This window comes from Lampris incognitus, chromosome 18, assembly GCF_029633865.1.
Source record: "Lampris incognitus isolate fLamInc1 chromosome 18, fLamInc1.hap2, whole genome shotgun sequence".
Taxonomy (NCBI): Eukaryota; Metazoa; Chordata; class Actinopteri; order Lampriformes; family Lampridae; genus Lampris; species Lampris incognitus.
Window position 1 is genome coordinate 1,399,373 of NC_079228.1, and position 22,129 is coordinate 1,421,501.

The 22,129-nt window shown below is 44.4% G+C and overlaps 1 protein-coding gene across 1 annotated transcript; it reads left to right on the plus strand.

The window, feature by feature from the left end:
- The first annotated feature begins 206 nt into the window (after positions 1 to 206).
- On the plus strand, positions 207 to 21,467 carry ssr2 (signal sequence receptor, beta). The gene is made up of 6 exons (XM_056298960.1): positions 207 to 354; positions 1,434 to 1,591; positions 17,166 to 17,264; positions 20,266 to 20,374; positions 20,503 to 20,580; positions 20,712 to 21,467. The coding sequence occupies exons 1-6, from the start codon at positions 349 to 351 to the stop codon at positions 20,820 to 20,822; spliced, it is 561 nt and encodes a 186-aa protein (XP_056154935.1). The 5' UTR covers positions 207 to 348; the 3' UTR covers positions 20,823 to 21,467.
- The last annotated feature ends 662 nt before the right edge of the window (positions 21,468 to 22,129 follow it).

The window sequence follows — 22,129 nt, forward strand, 5'->3', positions numbered from 1 at the left end:
TTCAAATATTAAAGTTTTTAATTCTATTAAAAAGAAACCCGCAATGCGGACTTGAAATGAACCGAACTGAGACCACCTCAGTTCGGTTCGTTTCAGAGGGGTCTGAGTTCATTTGGAGGGTTCACGTCTGCGCCAAAAAAAAATGTTTAACAATCGCTCTGAGTTGGTTTTGAGGGCTGAAAGGGACCAAGTCTAGCCTCTGGTCCATACTCCTGAGCAGAAGGTGGCGGTAATGCAAAACTCTCATCTAAAGGGCAGGGGAAGAACACGTCACTCCAGTGTGGACCGTGAGTCTTCTGAGCCTGAGCGCCACCGGTCCTTTTAAGATTTGGAGCACTGTTGGAAGAGATGATGGTATCTGTTTGTTTTCCTGTACTAACGATAGTCTTTTTTTTAAGTTGATGCTTTAAAATGGAACAATCGTCTTTTAACAGTGCCATTTGTTATCAAAAACAAGGGAAGGCAAATTCTTGAGCGTTGTGTCTGGAAGCTGGTTAGGCTCAAGTACACGTCAGCTTACTGTAACGGCAAGCTAGAAGCTTAACATGTTGTAGGCTTAACAGCAAGATAATATTTTATTATTGTATTATTATTCGCTTCAGATCACTGGAACACCTACTATTGCAAATATAGCTGAGTTGAGGTAAACTGGAATTTATCCAGATTTTATACGACAGCTTTATTTAAGGCAAACCTAAGTATCAGAGAGCCTGATTAAAAGACGAAGCAGATGTTCTTGCAGAGTAGATTCTTTGTTTCACAGCGATTTCATCGTGTCAGGTGAATTTCTGGCAATGTAACAATGCCGATAGTATAGGCTAGGTGGTAGTATAGGCGAGGTGGTAGTATAGGCTAGGTGATAGTATAGGCGAGGTGATAGTATAGGCGAGGTGGTAGTATAGGCGAGGTGGTAGTATAGGCTAGGTGATTGTATAGGCTAGGTGATAGTATAGGCTAGGTGGTAGTATTATAGGCCCGGTGATAGTATAGGCTAGGTGGTAGTATAGGCTAGTATAGGCGAGTTGATAGTATAGGTTAGGTGGTAGTATAGGTTAGGTGATAGTATAGGCTAGGTGGTAGTATAGGCTAGGTGATAGTATAGGCGAGGTGATAGTATAGGTGAGGTGGTAGTATAGGTGAGGTGGTAGTATAGGCTAGGTGGTAGTATTATAGGCCAGGTGATAGTATAGGCTAGGTGGTAATATTATAGGCCAGGTGATAGTATAGGCTAGGTGGTAGTATAGGCTAGTATAGGCCAGGTGATAGTATAGGCTAGGTGGTAGTATAGGTTAGGTGATAGTATAGGCTAGGTGATAGTATAGGCGTGGTGGTTTTGACAGAGTTATTTTTGTGTCCACAACACCAGATAAGGAACTAATCTATGGTCTGTGTCAGCGTCTGAACAATGCCTCAGTCTAAGCATTCTTTTTCAGATGAGTGTCCTGAACGTCTTGGTGCTGCTGGCCTTGCTTGGCCTGGGAACAGGGGAAGAAGGAGCTCGACTGCTGGCTTCCAAGTCCCTGTTGAACCGCTATGCTGTGGAGGGCCGCGACCTCACGTTACAGTATAACATCTACAATGTCGGCACCAGGTATTTGCTCTTCTACTCAGCAAGGAGTGTATATATGATATAGTTCTGCTTACCCATTTCTTGTACAAATTACATTTTAGACAATCTTGGCTCTTTGTTTGTAATTTTTAACGTTTTTGTCTCTGGAGTGATGGTGGTACATTTTTGTATGTTTTCCTTTTTAGTCAGCAGATTGTCTTAAATCTGAAACAAATAAGAGAATCACTTCTACACTAATGCCTTTTCAAAAATAAGCGAGGTTAAATAAGTGCATAAAAAGAATAAAGTCATACATCATGAATATTCACTGTGACATTGTTTCAAAACTCATTTTGTAGCAAACTAGCTTTCTATGTGGTGGATTCGTTTTAGAAGTAATTTGGTTTTCTAAATGCTTAGAAATGCAACCTCTAGGCATTTTTCTAAAAGCTTAGAGGCTGAGCCATATCTTGACATTGGGAATAAGGCAAATTGCATATGTGATTGAAACTGAGTGTTTTTATGCCTGCTCAATAATCCGGGTAAGAAAATCAAAGAAAGTTGAATCAGTTCATCTGGATTTGACCAGAAATGTAAAGCGCTGGGCTGTTGCAGCTAGAAAAGCGCTATTTAAATGCAACTTGATTAATTGATTGATGCAATGTTAATTGAGAGATACGTTTCATCACTCATCTAAGTGACCTCTTCTGTCTAAACTGACTGCAGGTATCCCCACCCTTATAAACAAGAGAGTGGTATAACGACTGAAACCTACAATCAGTTTCATATGCAAATATGGGTGTGACAATGGCCATGTGTACTATTCACAGACGATTTGGGAATGTTTGCAATCACAGCATTGTAAGATGGTGACAGATGCACTCTTAGCCCCCCCCCACCCCACCCCCTCGGTTCAGGGATGGTCATTTCCTCTTCACATAGATGGCCTCTTTGACCCCCCTTTAAAACCAGCATTCTTCCCTATCAAGGATGTGCACATCCTCTTCCTTGAAAGAGTGGCCACTGGTCTGTACATGGTGTAGACCAGGGGTCGGGAACCTTTTTGACTGGGAGAGCCATAAAAGCCAAATATTTCTAAATATATTTCATTGAGAGCCATATAGTATTTTTAACGTATAATAAATTAAATATGTCTTACTTTTAATGCGACTTCTGGTGCTGCATGGTTTTGCTGATGGCCTTGTAGTCTGGTTCATACGTGGTGAGGTTGAGCTTCATGCAGGCGTTGAGGCTTCCATCAGTTAAACGTGAGCGTAGGTTGGTCTTAATGTTCCTCATATGCGAGAAAGACTGTTCACATGCATATGTAGAGCCAAACATGGTCAATACGGCAATACTCACACGCTGCATTGTGTGGTATGTCACAGGAAGCTCGTTCCAAGTTTTAAGAATCAGCTGGTCTTCAGGTTGAAGATTTTTAATTTCTGTCCACTTGTGTTCCCTCGCCAGCTCTGCTCGCTGTCGCGCAAGACTTTCCAACTCTCCATTAAGTGACTTGAACTTACTCATCCACATGTCTGATGCCTTCAGGTCAGCAACTTCCAGCTCAAAGTCTCCGATAGAGACCCCGGGGATGCATGTCAGGTCGATTTTGTCCACTGCACACTCATGTGGATGAGTGATGAACTTGAAAAGACCAGTGCGCGCACGAAATTCTCCAAAACGTGCTTTGAATGACTGCAGGAGATTGAACGTAAAGCCAGCTAGCTGCTGGAGATCCAGATGTTGAGTGGAGTCACTTGCTAAGCATGCATCTCTAAATTGTTGCAGTCTTTCAAAGTGCAGAAGACGACCTGTTTCAATGTCCCTGAGAAAGACTTCCAGCTTGCTTTCAAATGCAAACACTGCTTGTTGAAGGGATGAGATTGTATTTCCAATACCTTGCATTTTCACATTGAGCTGGTTCAGATGGCCAGTTATGTCCACGAGATAGTGAAACTGCAGGAGCCAGTCAGTGTTGTCTAGCTCAGGATGCTTGACGCCTTTCATTTCAAGAAAAGTCCGGATTTCACTCAGGCAAGCTGCAAAACGGCTGAGCACCTTCCCCCTTGACAACCAACGCACGTTGCTGTGTAAAAGCAGACCGGGATAATGATTCCCAACTTCTTCTAACAGAGCTTTAAACTGGCGATCATTTAAAGCTCGGGCAACAATAAAGTTGACCACTCGAATGACCAGAGACATCACCTCGCCAAGCTCCTGGCCACACGTCTGAGCGCAAAGCGCCTCCTGGTGCAGGATGCAATGAAAACTTAGGATGGCTCTCTTTTCATGTTCACGGAGAAACGCTACAAATCCTTTGTTCTTCCCCAACATACAGGGTGCACCATCAGTACAGACAGAAATAAGTTTATCCATCGGTAGTTTTTTTTCTTTAGCAAACTCCATGAAAGACATGAATAAATCCTCTCCTCTTGTTGTCCCTTTCATTGGCAAAACAGCCAAGCTTTCCTCACGCAGTGTGTCACCTGCAGCATACCTGGCAATGATACTGCACTGAGATAGATGGCTAACGTCTGTTGACTCATCTAACGCGAGAGAAAAGTATGTCCCGGCGTTTATGTCCTTAATTTGTGTTTCCTCGACTTGATTTGCCATCATGATGCTACGATCGTGCACAGTTCTTGCTGACAGGGGCATGTCTTTTATTCGTTTGATTATCTTGTCTTTATTTGGGAAGTCATCAAACAGTTCATTGGCCACATCAAGCATGAATGTTTTGGCATACTCGCCATCTGTGAATGACTTTCCATTCCTTACTATTGCCAAAGCCCCCGCAAAGCTAGCGGAATTCCCGTCACCTTGCTTGGTCCACACACGTAGTTGCTGCTGACTCGTCTGCACTCTCCGCTGTAGCTCCTTGCATGCCCTTTTCCTGCTGTCCCCCGCTGGATATTTCGATGCAAATGAAGCATGGTGCGTATCGAAGTGCCGCTTTATATTTGACCGTTTCATCGATGCAATTTTATCGTTGCATATTAGACATACCGCAGATCCTGCTCTCTCCACAAATGCAAATTCCTCTGTCCACGCAGCCTGGAATGCACGGTAATCATCGTCTTTTTTTCTTTTCGCCATCTTTTCCGTTACAAGGGTTGAAGCGGATAAACTAGTTGGCTATCTGATAAAATTGATTTCTTCACCTTTACAATGACCCGGACATGCTCGCGAGCCATTGGTTCCCGACCCGACCCACGGGTGACCCGTGACCCGTGAAATTTATCTTCAAAACTAATTTCTGTTTACTTTAAAATGACACAGTATTATTAAGAAATATCACAAGTATTTTAAAATCAGTTCCAAACTGATTTTTTTGAAAAAAAAATAATTTTCAACTCAAAATTGTCTGGGAGCCATATGCCGTCACCGGAAGAGCCATATATGGCTCGCGAGCCATAGGTTCCCGACCGCTGGTGTAGACTGTGGAGTCCTGGCCTGACGTGTTAGCTCTTCTGTGTTGTGCCGTCCTCTTGGCCAGCGTCTGTTTGATTTCCTCAATGTACAAGTCATGGCAATTCGTCTGGCACTTAACAGCGTACACTATATTGCTCTGTTTGTGTCAGGCGACCTGATCCTTGGGGTCAACCAATTTCTGGTGCAGCGTGTTTTGGGGTTTGAAAGCAACTGAGACACGGTGTTTCGAAAATACGCATCTCGACTTTTCCAAGTTTTTGGAATGCGGTGTTTGGAAAATATGGAGGATAAAAAAAGTCTTTAACTTTTTCTAAATATAATTAGACCAACTGCTAAAACTAACTCTGCCACAAATACTAAGGCGAAATCTTGCAACTACACCATTAAGATTAACTATGCCAAGATACCAGTGTTATGATAAAACCATGGTCACTTGTAATGTGAAGACACGTGTTCCTTTGTTCTTCATCCTTATGAAGAAAGGGATCTCTTTGAATGCTGTGAGTGCACGGTCCACAGCGAGAGGGAGTGAATTGTAAAATCGCCAGTTTTATGAGCGAAATTGGGTCATAACCAGTAATACCACAGTCTGAGGTGAGACGGTGGGTGTAGATCGCCTTGATTTTGAGCAGGGAGTTATGGGTGTTTGGAGTCAGTGGCGTGCTCAGTCCTTTCTGTAGTTAAGTAATATATTTGTTGGTGCTCTTTGGTCCAAGGTTAGTAGTTTCAGATGAGAAAAAGAGAACAAATCTCTCTGACCAAGGCACTCCGTGTAATTAAAAATGTCTTTATTGAAACTTAGACATATCCAAAAAAGACCTAAAAATGCCCACGCGTAGCGGCTTGGGCCTTCTTCAGGGCATAGTGAGACAAAACAGGAGTTGCAGAGAAGTATGTAGGAGTGATACAGGATATGTATGAGGGGGAAGTAGTAGTAGTATTTAATAACGAACATATGGTTCAATCAATAAAGCCAAATATGAGCAGACCTGCCCTGTTATTTGTAGAGAAGTGTTGTTCGTAGTTCATTAGTAGATATGGGGACTGACAGTGAAATTGCAGAGAGCTGTGAAAGACTGAGATAAGAAAACTCTCAGCTCATTCAATTCTTTTTTTCCCCCTTTTCTCCCCAATTGTTTCCGGCCAATTACCCCACTCTTCCAAGCTGTCCCGAACGCTGCTTCACTCCCTGTGCCAATCCAGGGAGGGCTGCAGACTACCACATGCTTCCTCCAATACATGTGGAGTCATCAGTCGCTTCTTTTCACCTGACAGTGAGGCGTTTCGCGAGGGGGACGTTGTGCATGGGAGGATCACGCTATTCCCCCAAGTTCCCACTCCCCCCTGAACAGGCGCCCCAACCCACCAGAGGAGGCGCCAGTTCAGTGACAGGACACGCCCACATCCAGCTTCCCACCCGCAGACACAGCTAATTGTGTCTGTAGGGATACCCGACAAGACGGAGGTAACACTGGGATTCAAACTGGTGATCCCGGTGTTGAGCTCATGCAGTTCTGATGCCATTTTATAATCTATAAGTCCTTTGTCCTTTAGTCTGTTACTACTTTTGGCTGCTCCCGTTAGGGGTCACCACAGCGGATCATCCATTTCCATCTCTTCCTGTCCTCTGCATGTTCCTCTGTCACGCCAGCTACCTGCATATCCTCCCTCACCACATCCATCAACCTCCTCTTTGGCCTTCCTCTTATCCTCTTCCCTGGCAGCATCCTTCTTCCAATATACCTAGCATAAAGTGAGCTGGGTGAATTTGGAGTGGAGGATATCTGGGACGATGGTGTTGAATGCTGAGCTAAGTCCACAAACAGGACCCTTGCATATGTCCCTGGGGAATCGAGGTGTTGGAAGATGTAGTGCAATCCCATGATGACTGTATCCTCCACTGAACTGTTTGCTCAGTAGGCAAACTGCAGAGGGTCGAGCAGGAGGCCTGTGATTTCCTTCAGGTGGGCCAACACAAGTCTCTCGAAGGATTTCATGACCACAGACATTAGGGCAATGGGCCTGTAGTCGTATAAACCTGTGATACAGGGTTTCCTGGGGACCAGGATGATAATGGAGCTCTTCAAGCAGGAGGGAACTTCACATACCTCCAGTGATCTGTTGAAGATCAGTGTGAAAATGGGGGCCAGCTGGTCAGCACGCCATCCAGGTCAGGTGCCTTCCTGGTGTTCTGTCTCTGGAAGAGCTGGCACACATCCTCAACACAGATCCTGAGTGCAGGTGGGGGTTCGGTGGGGAGGGGAGAGTGGCTGGCAAGGGGTGCAGTTGGTTGTGTATTGTGGGTGGAGAGGGTGATGGGTGTGAAAGTTTGCTTGTCTTTTTTTTGTAACTTTAATTTTTAATGGCAGTATTGCAAATTACAAATATTCACAGTTTCATAGCAAATATAATAATACAGAAAGGAACTAAACAATAATAATAAAAGATTGAAAATTAATAATAAAATTAAAATAAAATGATAGTGTGACATGTGGGTTACTTTTTATTTACATAACATCTTTTGCTAGTTTCATGGTCATGTGGTGTCCTATAAACGTTACATTTGTTCCTCTCTCTTGTACTCAATCCATTTCACCCATTTTGAATCAAGCTTCTCCCCTTGCACCCTCAGTATAAACATGAATCTTTCCATATTATATATTTCCTCTACCGCACTCAACCACTGTTCTTTCGTAGGTGGATCAATCTTATACCATGCTCTTGTTATAGCTTTCCTACTAAAGACAAGCAAGATTTTGACTAGGTACATATCACTACCTTGTACGTTTTCCTCCGTCAGATTCCCCAAGTATAATACTAATCCAGTCATAGGCACTTCATAACCCAAAATCGTCTTCAGAGCCCCCCATATTTCTTCCCAGTACTCTTTCAACTTGGGGCACTTCCAAAATATGTGAGAATGGTCAGCCCCAACCTGGCCACACTGTCTCCAGCAATCATTATGTTCTGGTGCATACCTCCCCTTCACTTTTGGTGTTATGAAGTACCTGATGACATTTTTCCAACCAAACTCCCTCCACAACCTCGAAGCAGTGGCTGAGTGCTGAATCCTACATACATTTTCCCACTCCTCCTCGGTCATCTCCATCTCCAATTCTCTATCCCACTTATCCTTTATATATTTAGTTGAGTTACCCCTGTTCTCAAGCAGTGCTTGGTATAAAGCTGAAATGGTCCTCACTTTCTTCCCTTTATATGCATTAGCCACCAATTGAATCAGCGGGTTCTGTTCTACAGATGTCTTATTTTTATTTCCTTGGCATAATAATCTTTCACCTGAATATACCTATAATAGTCTCCACCACCCAAATCAAACTTGTCCTTAAGACATTGAAAACTTTGTATCTCCCCTTTATCCATTATAGTACATATTGCCGTGATGCCCCTATACTCCCATCTTTTGAAACTCCAATCATCTGTCCCTGGTTGAGATCTACTGTCATGAGCCAGCCATCTAAGAACCTTGGTTTCTTTTTCCAGTTTGTATCTTTTAATCACAGTGTTCCAAATGTCTAGAGTGAATTTAGTGATCGTGTCCAATAATTTCCCCTGTGTCCTAAAAAGTTCCCTGTCCCCTAACAATGTCTGAATCTGAAAGCTCTCCCTCCCTGCTAGCCCTCCCGTTTCTATGTATCCTCCATCTGGCTTCATAATTTGAATCACACCAGCATAACACTGCCCTGAGCTGGGCTGCATAATAATAATCCTCGAGATTAGGCACTGCCATTCCCCCTCTCTCTTTGGGCAACTGCATAGTTGTAAATCTAACCCTAGGTCTTTTTCCTCCCCAAATAAAACGAGATATCAATTTATCCCACTCCCTGAATTGATTATGTGGTATTTGTATAGGAAGAGATTGGAATAGGTATAGCAGTCTTGGCAACATGTTCATTTTGACCACTTCTATCCTTGAGCTAAAATCTAGGTTGATTAGTGACCACCTTCTCAGATCCTTGTTTATTTCTTGGTTTATGTGTGAATAATTTGCATTGTATAATTTGTAATATATACCCCCAAATATTTCATTTCGTCTGAGTCCCATCTGATTTTGAAGCTTTCTTTGATCCCTTTTGGCGGTGAGTAATTCAACGTTAAGATCTGCGTCTTTGTCACATTAATTTTATACCCTGAATAGTGTCCATATTCCTGAAGTAAGCCCATCAATGCTGGAAAGCTTATATCTGGTTGTGTCATGTAAACTATCAGGTCATCTGCAAATAGACCCAACTTGTGTTCGGTCCCTCTTATCTCTACTCCCCTGATGTCTTGGTGCTGTCTAATCGCTTGGGCCAAGGGCTCAATGAAGATAGCGAAGAGCGTGGGTGATAAGCAGCTGCCCTGTCGAGTCGATCATTCTAATATAAACCTATCCGATAAACTCCCATTCACCTTCACTCTTGCGGTTGGTTCTTGGTACAATGCTTTGATGCATTTAACTGAGTTATCATCGAATCCTAACTTTTCTAATACAATGAAAAGGTATGACCAGCTTACACAGTCAAATGCCTTTTCAGCATGTAAGCTCACCAGGACTGCACTCTCTCCGCTCCTCTGTGTCTCTTCCACAATATGAATAGTCTTCCTTATGTTGTCCTGCGTTTGCCGTCCTCTTATAAAACCAGACTGGTCCTCATCAACAACATTGGTCATGAGTGTCCCAAACCTCTTTGACAGTATTGAGGTGTATATTTTATAATCTACATTGAGTATGGATATTGGTCTGAAACTACTGCACAGTTCTTTGTCCTTCCCTTCTTTTGGAATTGTGGTGATGTTAGCTTCTTTCCAAGAAGGGGGAGTTTTGCCCTCTTTCATGGTATACCTTAATGATGCCATCAATATCGGGCTCAGCTCCTGTCTGTATACCTTGTAAAACTCTGATGGAAATCCATCACTACCTGCCGACTTGCCATTTTTCAGTCTACTTATTGCTTCCTCTAATTCCTCTTCTGTTATATCAGATGTCAGGAGGCTATTCTGTATTCTTCCTATTGATGGCAGTTCCAGACCATCTAAAAATTCCTTCATCCTATCTGGCTCTGCTACTGTAGGTTGTGTGTACAATGCTTTGTAATAATCGACAAACACCCTCTCTATGTCCTCTGGTTCTCTTACTAGCTCATCAGTCATGGGGTCCCTAATTTTATGTACAGTGTTTAACTTTTGTTGCATCCTAATTCGTCTGGCTAATAATCTACTTGCTTTCGGCCCTCCCTCATAATAAGACTGCTTCACAAATCTGGCTTTCTTCTCTACTTCTGTCAAATAGTAACTGATCAATCTTCCCTCTGACTTCCTTAACCCTCTCTAGCGTCTCGGTGGTATTCAGTTTTTTGTGATGTTCTTCTAGTTTTTTAAGTTGCCCGATTAAGTTTTGATAGAGTTCCAGTCTGGCTTGTTTGAGGAGAGATGCTTGTGCTATTAATTTCCCTCTGATTACTGATTTTAGTGCGTCCCACAAAATAGTGGGATCCACTTCTCCATTATCATTCTCCTCTCTGTATGTAATCATATCTTGTTTTATCTCTTCTACCAATTCCTTATTGTTTAATAGTCCTACATTCATTCTCCACTCAGTCTTCCTCCTCCTGCTGTTCAGGTCCACTGTCACGTATATAGCACTATGGTCCGACAGGTCCGTTACCCCTATTCTGCATTCCTCCACCCTGTGTCGGTCCCCTGCTGTCATAAAAAAGTAATCGATCCTAGACTAGGTTGAATGTAGATGCGAGTCATGAGTGTAATCCCTGTCTAGTAAGTGCATATCTCTCCACACATCCATAATTCCTAATTTTGACAGTTGTATGTTTATGTATCTACTAATATGCACCCTATTCCTGTTTGTACTTGTAGTGTCTAATTTATGATTGAGTACCACATTGAAGTCTCCTGCGCATATAAGAGTACCTTCTGTTTCCTCTGTTATGATATCAAATATAGTCTCAAAGAATTTCTTATCACTATCTGGTGGTGCATAGACATTGAGTAATGTGACCATAAGCCCTTCCATCCTCCCCTTAACCACCACATACCTCCCCTCCTTATCGCATATCTCCTTAGTTATGTCATCACAGAATTCTTGATTAAGGTGGCCACTCCTCTCCTATTGGTCTGTTTGAATGAACTGTGGAATGTATTATCATATCCAAACCGTTTTAGTTTGTCTTGCTCTTGGTACGACAAGTGAGTTTCTTGTAGAAATATGACCACGGTTCCCTCCTTCCTAAATTTTGCTTATACCTTGGCCCTTTTGACTGGGTTGTTCATTCCATTAACATTTAAAGACACCATTTGTATACCCCTATTCATTGTACAGCTCCACAAAAAGCCCTCCCTCAGTTCCCCACATGTCAAGAAACACACACAATAAATCAAGTAGCAACCGCTAAACTCAACAAATAAACGCAAAAGAACAAGGTTTGGTCTTCCAAGGTAAACGGGGTTTTAAAATCTATACCCCTTCCCCCTGTTGGTGGGCAGGGGGTAAAACCTTTCCTAGTGAAAGGGCCCCCCCAAGTGGCGAAGACGTCCATTGCAATGAGTCTCCCAAGCTCACTATTATTGTCCAACATTATCATGCTAAAACTCCGTAGCTCCCGGTCAAAACTTGTGGTTCAGAGTTAAATTTATCAAACAGTCTGAACATTGTGGGTATCAAAACCAGATCAAATAACATGACGTTAACCAAAAGAAAATATCCCTTGCACTCAGTTGTAGGCTACTTCAGCCTTTGCGACTGTTGCTTGGTGTCCTTTATAAATGTTATCCTACAAAAGAAAACGTGCACTTGCTATTTCAAACTTTTCTTACTCACCCATAAAAGTCTCGAGTCGAGGATGGCAAGCAATTATAAGTATGTCATGTTCTTTCTCAGTGCTAGTTCCAAGTGCCATTAATGGACACATAGATCACGCTCCCATCCCGTCTCTCAATATTCACCCCATCCCTCAATTGGGGTCTCTCGTTGTTCACGTACCGGGGGGATCTCCGCGCTCTCGTCTCCCGACCCTGGTCCACTTGCGTATTGCTTCCGCTCTCTGCATCAGCGTTGGCCTTTCCTCTCTCTGAACTGGTACCTCCAATCCTCTCTGTCGCATCGCCCTGGCTGCCTCCTGTGGGTTGTCGTAGACCTTGGTTCCATCAAGTCCCCCTCAAGTCCTTCTTTAACTCCCCAAATACGGATGTTGTTTCTTCTTGATCTTCCTTCGAGGTCTGTCAATTTTTCCTGGAGTCTGGCTTGTTGTTCAGTCAGAGCTGTGATAACGTCTTGAGCCTCGGTGTTCCATTCCTCTGTCTCTCCCACGCGTTCCTCTACCAAGCCCATGTCTTTCCGTTGATCACGAATATCCACCTCAACAGCCGCGATTCTGTTGCTCGTTTCCTCCCTGTAGCTATCCAGGCTCTGCGTCGTCTCCGTTCTGATTTGGCCCATTTCCTCTCTCAATCTTGCCATTTCGTCTCGAACTCCTTTCAGAGCATCATCCATTTGCTTACTTATCTCGTCCAGTTTAGTTTCCATGTTTTGCTGGCTAGCATCCATTTTAACTTGCATGCAAGCTAAGCTAGTCTGCCTGCTAGCTTGAAACGTAGCCACCCAGCTAGGCTGCTCGTCACTGCTAGCGTTAGCTGCTAGCACGGGGACCTCGTTGGTTTCTTTTGGCATCGTCGTCGTCTTTTTCTTATTTTGTGCGTCAATTTTTGGCGGATTGGGCATTTTGTCTCTTTCTTGGCCCCTTGTATTCTTATTCGTGCCCTATTCAGGCTATTTTAGGAGTTTTACACAATTTCTTTCTTATTTTGGCCGGGAGCTCCTCTTTACTGCTGCCTATCTCCTCATGGCTAAACCGGAAGCCGAAAGTTTGCTTTTCAAACCTGCAGTAAAACCCATTTAGGTTGTCAGCCAGTTGACGTTACCTGCAGTGTGCGGGGATGGTCTCCTTTGGTTGGTAATGTCTTTCAAACCACTTCAGACTGGTGATGGGTCGTTGGCAGAAAACCTGTTTTTTAACTTTTCAGATGAGCACCTTTTTGCCACTCTGGTCTCCTTTGTTGAGTGTATTTCTGGCTTTGTTATACTGTGGAGGATGTAAGAAAGGAGACGGGACCGCTTCTCCTGTTGACCACACAGCCAACTGATTTTTATATCCAAAACCATGCTGTCAAGTCTACCCATAATCCCCCCTGCTAACCCCTGAACCTACTGTCTTAAAGGGACTGTCTCTTCCGCATGGTGGATATTTGACCTCAAAGTATGTCACTACACCTCCCCCCCAGAATTCACCATGACAAAAAGAAAGAAAAAAAACGTGGCAGGGGATGAATAATGCAGCCAGAACGGCTCCTCTTGAAGGGTGTAGAGGCAGGTGGGCATCCACGCCGAGGGGGCTGGGCCAATGGAATAGGTGTACCAACAAGGCAGCGTCAGCCAGTGCAGCCTTAGCATTCTCAAATGCCTGGTTTCTCTCTTCCGACCAGACTACTGGGCCCTTGGGGTCCTTAACCTTCAGAGCCTCATACAGGGGGTGCATGAGATGAGCCACACAGGGAATGAACCGGTTGTAGAAGTTCACCATGCTTAGGAACTCCTGCAATGACTTCACAGTGTTTGCGCATGGGAATCTGACGATGGCGTCCACCTTGTCAGGGAGGGGGTTTACTCCGTTCATGAGCCGCTGAAAGGTCTGCGCAGCCCCCTTTAGCCCAAATGGCATCCTCAGGAACTCGAACAGCGTGATTACTGCCGTCTTCGGCACATCCTGCGGGCGGACTGGCACCTGGTGGTATCCGCGCATGAGGTCTACTTTGAAGAAAATGACCGCCCCCGCCAAGTGCACGGAAAAGTCCTGGATGTGCGGAACGGGGTAGCAGTCTAGCGTCATGGCGTTGTTGAGACGGCGGTAATCACCAAATGGGAGCCAGCCGCCATTAGCCTTCGTGACCATATGCAGGGGGGAGGCCCATGGACTATCGGAGCGGCGCACGATGCCAAGGTGCTCCATGTTGGCAAACTCTTCCCTGGCGATGGTGAGCTTGGCTGGGTCAAGGCGCCGTGCCCGGGCATAGACTGGGGGGCCAGTGGTGGTGATGTAGTGTTCCACTCCGTGCTTGGTGACTGCTTGATGAGAAGATGGGTGTTGTGAGGTCTGGAAACTCAGCGAGCAGATGCTGAAATTCATCCCCGGTGGCAAGCATATTGGACAACCCGAAGGGACCCGCCACCCCCAGCGTACATGGGTATGAGCAGAAGGAAATGGTGTCAATCAAGCGGCGGTTTTTAAAATCCACCAACAGTCCATAAGCGCACAGGAAATCCACGCCCAGGAGGGGAATGGACACCTTCGCCATTACAAAGTCCCAGCCAAACCGCTGACCTCCAAAAACCACCTCATAAACATACCTCGTGCCATAGGTGCGGGCGGGGGTGCCGTTGGCAGCATCCATGGGGGGGCCGAATCTGCCGGTCATTGCGTCCACTGCTGTCAAAGGCAGGATGGTCCGCTGCACACCTGAATCGACTAGCAACCGCCGGCCGTAGATGGTGTCCTGAATAAACAGCAGCCTGCCTTTCTGGCCAACGCTCAGGGCTACTACTGAGTGCCGGCCCTGGCTTTTCCCGCCCTGCAGAAAGTGCATGGTGCACGGCATTGCTTGGCTTTGGCTCCAAACCTAGCATGGTACAGTCCTCCTGAGCCCCGCTGCCGACAAGAAACTTCTGCCGCGGCAACACCCACAGCCTCAGCCGGCGGTGGTGGAAAAGCGTGGGCAGGCAGCTGACAGCAGCACACTGCTGTTGGCTGGCCAGAAAAGTCCTGTCAGCCTCCGCGGCCAGCTCCCAAAAGTTGTTGGTGGTGGACAACTTGGAGCTGGCCAAGGTAGCATGGACGTGCGAGGGGAGCTGATGGAGGAACAGCTGGCCGAAAAGGAAGGCGGGGTCGCACAAACCCAGCATAGCCAGCATTTTGTCCATTAGTTCCAAGCCTTGCAGCGAAAACAACCAGTTCACCTGCTCCACCTCTGCTAACTCAAAAGCCTGCAGCAAGTGTCTCTTAATTGTAGTGTACTTATCCACGGGCGGCGGGGCTTTCACAGCATGCCCAATATCCGTGATGTCGTAGATGTTCCGAGTGTCGCCACGACGTAGTAGTACTTGGTCTCATCCACGGTGATGTTCCTAGTCGCGGACTGGGCTTCGATGAGAGCGAACCATGCTGCTGCAGCCGTCTCCCAGAAAATAGGCAGTTTGAGCGAGATGGCGTTAGCCACTGCCGCTGCACTGGTAGCTTCGTTCTCCATGGCTCATGTCAGGGTCACCAATGTGGAGGATGTAAGAAAGGAGACAAGACCACTTCTCCTTTTGACCACACAGCCGTGGGGTCGTTTATTCCACAAAACAAACTTCTGGTCGACAGATTTTTATGTCCAAAACCACGCCCTCAAGTCTACCCACAATCCCCCCTGCTAACCCCTGAACCCACTGTCTTAAAGGGACCTTTTCTTCCACATGGTGGATATCTAACCTCAAAGTAGGTGATTACAATAACGGATCCTATCTCCACTCCTGTAGGCTTCCTCTTTGACCTGACAAAGCTGCCTGAGTTTAGCTGAGAACCAGGGCTTATTGTTGTTGAAGGTACAGAAAGTTTTGGTGGGCACACATGTCTTCACAAAAGCTGATGTAAGATGTCACAGTGTCAGTAAGTTGGTCCAGGTCTGTAGAGTCAGCCTCAAAAACACTCCGGTCAGTGCAGTCAAGGCAGGCCTGGAGCTCCAGTTTTGACTCATTGGTCCATTTCCTCACAGTTCTAACCACAGGTTTTGAAGATTTTAGTTTCTGCCTGTAGGTTGGGATAAGATGAGTCAGACAGTCATCAGACACACCCAGGGCTGCCCGGGGGACAGAGTGATAGTGGTCCTTTAATATTGTGTAGCAATGATCCAGAGTGTTTTTGTCTCTGGTGGGACATTTAACACGCTGTCTGTATTTTGGCAGGTCGTGGCTGAGGCTTGCCCTGTTAAAATCCCCAAGGATAATGAGAAGGGAGTGTGGATATTTGTGCTCCATGTTTGTAATTTGATCAGCCAGGTGTTTTAACGGCTCTTTAACACAGGCCTGGGGTGGGATATAGACACCAACCAGAATACATGATGGTGAAGAAAATGGTTTACAGTCAGTGAAAAAGGTCTCTAAGTGAGGGCTGCATGACAACAGCATTTTTATAAGGTCGAGTCTAAAAAAAGTGAACCCATTTTTAAGTGTAATGTTCTCAATAAGAGTGCTGTGCTATTGAGGTAAAATGAAAATGATGCCATTTAGTACATGACTCATTGATGGCTGCAGTGTTCTAGTTATTTTGTATCCTCTGGAACCTGTAAATAGACAATAATTTAAAAAAACTGTGCACAGGAATGGCAAAGGATCTTGTGTTGGTTGTATGAGATTTGCTTCTTAAGTGTGACACTGCATCAGAAGAAAAGGCTGGGAATACTGAACCCACCCTTGGGCCATTCTTTGCCCGATATTGAACTGGTCCCAAGACTAGTTTTTGTCCCTAGTGTACCATGTGTTGAAGCTTTTAGTTCTTCAAGGGCAGCCATTGTGAGCTGTAGACATAGGGCCCCCTTGCCCTTCTCAAAGCCCAACATGTTGTTTGCATGCCCCAAATGATTTTGACAATTTGGCTTTTGGATGTTAGGACACTCGTTTTCAAGGAGCACATGCCAAAACTTGATCATGTTATTAGGCTGTGCATAATTTTCTGTTTAATTGAGGTATGCAATTATTCAACACTTCAGTAAACCTACTTGCTTACATTTCAATTTAATAATTTATGAACAGCTCCTGATCAGTGACATTTTATGCTCAAAAAGAGCAACTAGATAAGAGTCAGATGTTTCACTGCATATAATTTAGACACGCTCAGAAGCGCTTCTAAATGTATATTTTCCAAAACTAATTAGACTAATTAGACAAAAACTTAAGCATACCATACCTCCTTGGTATATCTATGTGAAGAACACTGTATCCTTGATAAATGAGGCCCAGTGTTTTCTCACTGATTTGAAATTGCACATTTTACTAAAGAAGAACCTAATTTTTATGCTCAGTATTCAGCCACTGTATGGCTGTGTGACTGTTTACCCTCATTGTCCATCTCTACAGCGCTGCCCTGGAAGTTGAGCTGTCGGATGATTCCTTCCCCCCTGAAGACTTCGGGATCGTTTCAGGCATGCTAAATGTCAAATGGGACCGAATTGCACCGTATCTTTTTTTTACACAACAGTCTAAAATATTAATATCTAACATATTCTTCCCCCGGCATTTTGTTGATTTTCATGCCATTTTCATGCTTTTTTCTCATCTAATGTTGTATTAGGATTGCTGAATTCCCACTCACAGCACCTTGCAACAGAACCACACTTCAGTTTCCCCAAGATTATGTCAGCTGAAGTGGTAGGCTCCCACATCTTTAGGTGCCATTGCACGGAGTTGCTGTGGCAAATGACTTTTCACGGGAAAACGCGGTGTTCACCGTTCACCGTTTTGTTATAGATGTGAAGAGAGCATGGCATCAAATTGTACATTTAAGCTGAAATGAAATAATGGTGACACAAATATTTTGAGAAATGATAACATACCATAATATTAACAAAATATTAAGGTACCTATACTAGGCTTGGGTATATTTTGGATTATTCAATTAAAGGAATAGAATAATACAATTACTACTCATTATTAGTCGCGTTTATTAGTCACTTTTAATATTCTCTAGCCTCACGCTATGATAGTCTGAAAAGTGGCCATTGAGAATTTATAGAGCCTGACAGCCGGAAGTCAGACCAATAAGTGAACTATGGGGATGAAAAATAATGACAACCAGTGAATAGTACTGTATTTGGGAAAACGAGCAGTGGCTGCGTTTTTTACTGGTTGTCATCATCTAAACTCATAGCTAGCTGACTGGCCTGATTGAAAACTTGTTCTCTGAACTCATACCAACGACAGCTTTTCCAGATCTATATTTAGAGCAAATATTTAAGTTCGTGAGATATAGGGGTGGCCACAGTAGGCTATTTATCATTGTCATAAAAATAATTTGCAACTTATTTAATCCTATCATCCATTTTTATCGACTTTTTCAGTCTCCCTTTGCACCCTGCCAAGACAGTGGTAGAGGAAACACAGATTAGATGTTTACATAACCAAATAAAAATGCTGTTCAGGCATCCGGGTAGCGTAGTGGTCTATTCCGTTGCCTACCAACGCAGGGATCCTGGTTCAAATCCCCATGTTACCTCAAGCTTTTTCAGGCGTCTCCACAGACATAATTGGCTGTATCTGCGGGTGGGAAGCCAGATGTAGGTATGTGTCCTGGTCACTGCACTAGCGCCTCCTCTGGTCAGTCAGGGCATCTGTTCAGGGGGGAGAGGAAACTTGGGGGAATAGCGTGATCCTCCCACGCGCTACATCCCCCTGGTGAAACTCCTCACTGTCAGGTGAAAAGCGGTTTGTGACTCCACATATATCGGAGGAGGCATGTGGTAGTCTGCAGCCCTCCCCCGGGTCAGCAGAAGGGGTGGAGCAGCGACCGGGATGGCTCGCTGGGGTATTTGGCCGGGTACAATTGGGGAGAAAAGGGGGGGGGTCCGGGGGAAAAAAGCGCTCTTCTGCTTGCTAGTCATAGGCTCCACATGCAGTTGGCAGGTCAATTGCCCTTCTTCACACCAGAACGACTGGGGTTCCACTCCCACCCAAAACCACCATGTGCCGTCAAAATGGCGCTGGTTTTTAAACTCTATATTGTGTCAAGAGAAATACCCAGTTGAGATATTAATGCATTACATATGTTTGTATGTTTGCTAGGAAACGACTGACACCAAAATCAACATTTTAACAACTATAATACTATTTTTAAACAACTTAAACTTCAGAGAGACATCGTGGAACTTGAAAAGCAAAATTGAAAAAGTGAAAATGTTACCTGAAAAACAAAACAGAAAATATATTGCTAATCTAACAAACGTAACAAGGCCTATAACACATGACATGTAAAAAACGAACTGAAAGTAAATATTAAAACAGTCCTAAACAACGACCGGTACTTAAAAGCTACTAGAACGACCGTGGGCAGTCAAACCATGGTCGTTCTAGTAGCTTTCATACAGGTTTGATCACACCACAAAGCTTGATGGTACCATCTGGGAAGGTGAAGCGAGAAAGAAATGTTTATCCCCAACAGTGTAAGAAAGCTGACTGTGCAGTGGCGCTACCCAAGACCAGCGTGGATTTAGCCTGATCTTAAATCCCCAACAGTGTAAGAAAGCTGACTGTGCAGTGGCGCTACCCAAGGCCAGCGTAGACTCAGCCTGATCTTAAATCCCCAACAGTGTAAGAAAGCTGACTGTGCAGTGGCACTACCCAAGGCCAGCGTGGACTCAGCCTGATCTTAAATCAGCCATGATGCTTGAAATGCTGGTAAATTGGGCTCGAAAGTTGTGTGGTGCATCCCCATCTTGAAAGTTGTGTGGTGCTGCCCAGCTGGAAAGTTGTGTGGTGCGTCCCCAATTTGAAAGTTGTGCGGTGCGTCCCCATCTTGAAAGTTGTGCGGTGCTTCCCCAGCTTGAAAGTTGTGCGGTGCGTCCCCATCTTGAAAGTTGTGAGGTGCGTCCCCAGCTTGAAAGTTGTGCGGTGCGTCCCCATCTTGAAAGTTGTGAGGTGCGTCCCCATCTTGAAAGTTGTGCGGTGCGTCCCCATCTTGAAAGTTGTGAGGTACGTCCCCAGCTTGAAAGTTGTGCGGTGCGTCCCCAGCTTGAAAGTTGTGCGGTGCGTCCCCAGCTTGAAAGTTGTGTGGTGCGTCCCCGGCTTACCATGCACAGGTTTTTCCAGACTGCAGTAAATATCAGTGAATTTGAACTGTGCCTCCATCCCTACCCATTTCTGTCTTGAGTTTTTGTTTGTTTTATAGGTTTCAGGTAACCTACACTGACAGCCCAAACATCCTATTATGAATTGGGAACAAAACTTGAATGATTAAAATGTACAGCAATTTTTTTTTTTTAATTGCTTCTTAGAACCTTTACCAGTAAAGCTGAGAAGTGCCTATCCCATTTTCTTCATGCAGTTTCTACTGAAATTGTTCACAATATTGAATGAAACTGTTGATTTTCCACACAGCCTGAAGCTGGTACGTCATCTTGTCAAGTTTTAGTCGAATATCTGATTGTTTCTGTGAACTGGTTGACCTTAACATTTATACTGTCAGAGCCAGCAATGTTTCTCACACTGTGGTCCTGCGCCCTCTGAAGGCTGGTTACTTCAACTTCACCTCTGCATCTGTCAGCTACCTGGCACAGGAGGGAGGACCTGTTGTGGTAGGATGACTTTATTCAGCCCCATCAGTACATCATTGTAAGCTCTTGTGTAATATCTCTATATTCCACTGAGGGTAGATGAAATTCATGGAACAGACTGGCAGCTGAACCATTTTATCCCCCTGCAGGATGGCTACACCAGTGCCCCAGGACAGGGAGGCATCTTGGCTCAGAGGGAGTTTGATAGGCGCTTCTCTCCTCATTATGTAAGTGGCGTATTCAAATTGTCTTCCATATTTTTGTATATGATGAACTGAGTAAAATGGATGTCTTCTGTCACAACCTTTTTAGAATTCAGATTGTAACCTCATTCCATCTTCTGTCTGCCCCTCTGTAGCTAGACTGGGCTGCATTCGGCGTCATGACCCTCCCCTCCATTGGCATCCCCCTGCTCCTCTGGTACTCAAGCAAGAGGAAATATGACTCGGCAAAGGCCAAAAAGAATTAACGATTGACTAGGTAGAAGGATAATGGGTGGGGCTGGAACGTGTTTTTGCAATGGACAATGACTGGGACACAGAATATTTGGATACCTTGCTTACCCATAATCAGGCCACAGAAGACATTTAAACCAGTGTTATCAAGAAGCAACATTGCGGTGTAATGGAAACAAGATTTAAAAGCATTTCGTTTTATCAAATGGGGACAATGCCAAGAGTAGTAATGTAGTGAAAAGCTTGTCTTTTTTAGCTAGCTCCTACATCATAGTAGTGATGTAGTGAAAAGCTTGTCTTTGTTAGCTAGCTCCTACGTCAGAGTAGTGATGTAGTGAAAAGCTTGTCTTTGTTAGCTAGCTCCTACATCAGTGGAGTGACGTCATCAAAACCATCCACATTGTAGTTGCTGTATGCTACAATTCTCCACTCAAGTGTACTACCTGCACATCTGCTTATACACAGTGCCGACATGGAGCATCCACGTGAGACAACAGCCAAAATGCAGGAGTGACATCAGTGGCTGCCTTCATGGCATTTATCACTGTCAATTTGATTAACACTTCAAAGTTAATTTCCCTTTTTTTGCTGGAATGGAAATTGTTTTGTTTCACTTGAATTTTTGTAAGTAAAGCAATTAAAGCAACTTTTAACAGTGATTGTTTGTGGAAAAAGTGGTAGGGCTTGGGTTTGTTTTGGCAAGTATTGTGTAACTTCAAACTTAAGGGGAACAGACTCTTTATTTTGAGCAAGATGAATTTCATTGTGGTGCAAAAAAGAGGGAAGTTGTATTAAGTATACGAATGGTATAGATATTGCCTCCCCTTTCATTTTCTGTGTTCCAGTTGCAGCTGTTAAAGGTCCAGTGAAATGGGACTTAAGTAGCTACGGGCTTGGAGATGGGGGCGTGTTGGGAGAATGAGTATTAGAAGTGAAGTGCGCATGTTGAGAATAACCAGTTTCTAGTGGTGCAAGCAAAAAGTGTTGGAGCCCTATTGTGATTCAGGCTATTGTTATTAATCCTAATAATGCTAATCTTATTCACCTCTAAAATTATCTGGATCCCATTAGTCTGTAAGCATTACAGGTAACTTGAACCTATCTGCCAAGCTCAGTATAGCAGCTATACTGAGCTTGGCAGATAGGTTCAAGTTACCATGGTATTCTGTCAAAAAATATAATACCAATTGGTCAGATGGCGACAATATGACATCCACTGAAATTTTGGCCTACAACTTCCAAACTGCTATAAGATTTTTATTTTTTTTTTTAAGATACCCTGGCTCAGGCTGGATCAGCACGCGGTGGCATCAATTTTTGC